The sequence below is a fragment of the Arvicola amphibius genome, chromosome 2 (assembly GCF_903992535.2).
Source record: "Arvicola amphibius chromosome 2, mArvAmp1.2, whole genome shotgun sequence".
Lineage (NCBI taxonomy): Eukaryota > Metazoa > Chordata > Mammalia > Rodentia > Cricetidae > Arvicola > Arvicola amphibius.
In genome coordinates, this window is record NC_052048.2 from 102,032,269 (window position 1) to 102,035,116 (window position 2,848).

The 2,848-nt window shown below is 42.0% G+C and overlaps 1 protein-coding gene across 1 annotated transcript; it reads left to right on the forward strand.

Annotated features, from left to right (window-relative positions):
* The first annotated feature begins 2,077 nt into the window (after window positions 1-2,077).
* On the forward strand, window positions 2,078-2,615 carry LOC119807985 (ubiquitin-40S ribosomal protein S27a-like). Its single transcript, XM_038320255.1, has one exon. The coding sequence runs from the start codon at window positions 2,114-2,116 to the stop codon at window positions 2,582-2,584; it is 471 nt and encodes a 156-aa protein (XP_038176183.1). The 5' UTR covers window positions 2,078-2,113; the 3' UTR covers window positions 2,585-2,615.
* Window positions 2,616-2,848: the final 233 nt, after the last annotated feature.

Genomic DNA, 2,848 nt, shown 5'->3' on the forward strand with positions numbered 1-2,848 from the left:
TGGGTCATGACCTCTACCCCACTCTTCAGTGTGCTACCATCTGCTGTGAATGTCTTCCACCATAGTTACAGAAAGACTCAGACTCAATACTGCAAGCACTGAGTACAAGGCCTACATGGAGTAAGGGCTTACTACATGTTAACCTAACAGATTGCTGGGGATAGCCCTCCCCTAACAGAATTTCATAGTTGAAAAGAATTGGAAAGGTGCTGGTGAGTATTGAAGTTTTGTCCAGGTTCAACTGGGTAGGAGAAAGTGGCTTAAGGAAAATATTATTTAGGAAAAGTAATTGAAGCCTGAATTATGGAGAAGTACGGGCTTTGATAAGCACAAAGCATTATTTCACCTTTATTTGCAGTATTGAAAGCTGTTCATAAGAGCCAATGTATGAAAACAATGCACACGCAGGAAGGAGTGGCAAAGTGAATACATGCAGTTAAGTATTATTCACCATTTAAGAAAATGGAAACTCTGCCATCTGCAGCAACGTGGATCAGCAAAGGGAGGGTTTTTTTGTTTTTTTTTTTTTTTTGTGCAATGAGCCAGACAAAGAATGAAAAAGACTAGATCAAGATACATGTGGGATATCGACATCCATTGCTGAATGTATTAAAATGAAGGAAATGGGGACTATAGAGCTGGGATTGGAGAGGACAGGAAGATGTGGTCTTGCCACTGTGTCAATGACCAGATCGAGAGGGACAGCTTCCAGCATGTGAACTGTAGCTGATGACACAGCATCAAACACTCTGCTTTCCTGGGATACACATGCACATCAGGAGACTCTGTGATAGGATGGGCAGCTTCGGTTCTTTCTCGTCCTAGGGGTTTCTCTGTGTTTCAGAACACCACCTTGTCTAACTCAAGCATGTACATAGATAGATAGATAGATAGATAGATAGATGATAGATAGATAGATAGATAGATAGATGATAGATAGATAGATAGATAGATAGATGATAGATAGACAGACGATAGATAGATAGATAGATAGATAGATAGATAGATAGATAGATAGATAGATAGATAGACAGACAGACAGACAGACAGACAGATAGATAGATAGATAGATGATGGTGATGATGATGATAATGATGAGTTCTTGGTTTTCTATTAGAACTAAATGTGCATGCTCAGGGATACAGGTTGTCCTTGGATGGGGTAAAGTGTAAAAGCAATAACATGGTTCCCATTTGAGAGTCTTAGTATGTTGGTGTCAGCCATAATTGAAAGATACATAGAAGAAATAGGAGATCAGTGGGCCATGGAGATTGTTCAGCTCTCTTCACTAGTACATGAGGAATGTTACTGAAGGTGAGCTGTGGAAGGGACACTCGCTGTGTCTTCCTTAGGGTTTCTATTGCTGTGACAAAACAACAGGACCAAAGAGCAAGCTGAGAGGACAGGGTTTATTTGGGGTTTGTTTGGCTTACTCTTATCTCTGTTCATCAAAGGAAGGCAGGGAACTCAAACAGTCCAGGAACCTGGAGGCAGGAGCTGAGGTACAGGCAATGGGGCTCTCCGTGGCTTACTTAGCCTGCTTTATAAAACCCAGAACCATCAGCCCAGGGACAGAACCACCCATAATGGTCTGGGACCTCACCCATAAATAACTAATTTTCAAAAAATACCTTACATCAAATTCTAATGGAGGCATTTTCTCAATTAGGTTTCCCTCCTTTCAGATAACTCTAGTTTGTGTGTCAAGGTGACATGAGACTGGCCAGCATGCTCTGTTAATGACTGTTAATGGGTACATTTGTATATTAATCAGAAATTGAACAAACTGTGCCCTTCTGCTAGGAGTGTGAGTTATTTACTTCACAGCCCTCATGCAGTCCCTGACACAAACTTTGATATGGGAAGTTGTAGTCATGGAGTAGAGTGTGTGTTGAACCAGAATGAGGATGAACTGGGGAGCATTCTACTGAGACCACAATCAGGCAGATGTACATGAGAGACCTGGGAGAATGTGCTGAAGAACTGCTTGCTGAACCTCGCAGTGCAGGTCCAGGGTTATGAGGGTTTAGAGTGTTGGTAGGTAGCACAGTCTTCAAGACCCTTCATGGGTCTTCCTTTCCGATCCGCCATCAGTGGTAGCAGCGCCGCCAGGATGCAGATTTTCGTGAAGACCCTTACGGGGAAAACCATCACGCTCGAGGTTGAACCCTCGGACACTATAGAAAATGTCAAGGCCAAGATCCAGGATAAGGAAGGAATTCCTCCTGATCAGCAGAGGCTGATCTTCGCTGGCAAGCAGTTGGAAGATGGCCGTACTTTGTCTGACTACAACATCCAAAAGGAGTCCACCCTTCATCTGGTGTTGAGACTTCGTGGTGGTGCTAAGAAAAGGAAGAAGAAGTCTTACACCACTCCCAAGAAGAATAAGCACAAGAGAAAGAAGGTGAAGCTGGCTGTACTCAAGTACTATAAGGTGGATGAAAATGGCAAAATTAGTCGTCTTCGTCGAGAGTGTCCTTCTGATGAATGTGGTGCTGGAGTTTTCATGGCTAGCCACTTTGACAGACATTACTGTGGCAAGTGCTTTCTGACTTACTGCTTCAACAAGCCAGAAGACAAGTAATTATGTATGAATAAATAAAAACAGGAATTGAAAAAAAAAAGACCCTTCATGGTGAGAGAAACATGAAACTCTCTTTCTTGAGCCGATCATTGTGCTGGAAAATTTGTGTGGACTTGCTAACTGAATACTTACCTTTTTTTTCATAAAATATCCTATGAAACAAATAACTTTTTACAGGAAGTAAAGCTTGGGGTATGGTTTAGATACGTATTCCGTCATGATTTTCCTAAAACGGATTGCTACTTGGATTTGTACGTGGATGTA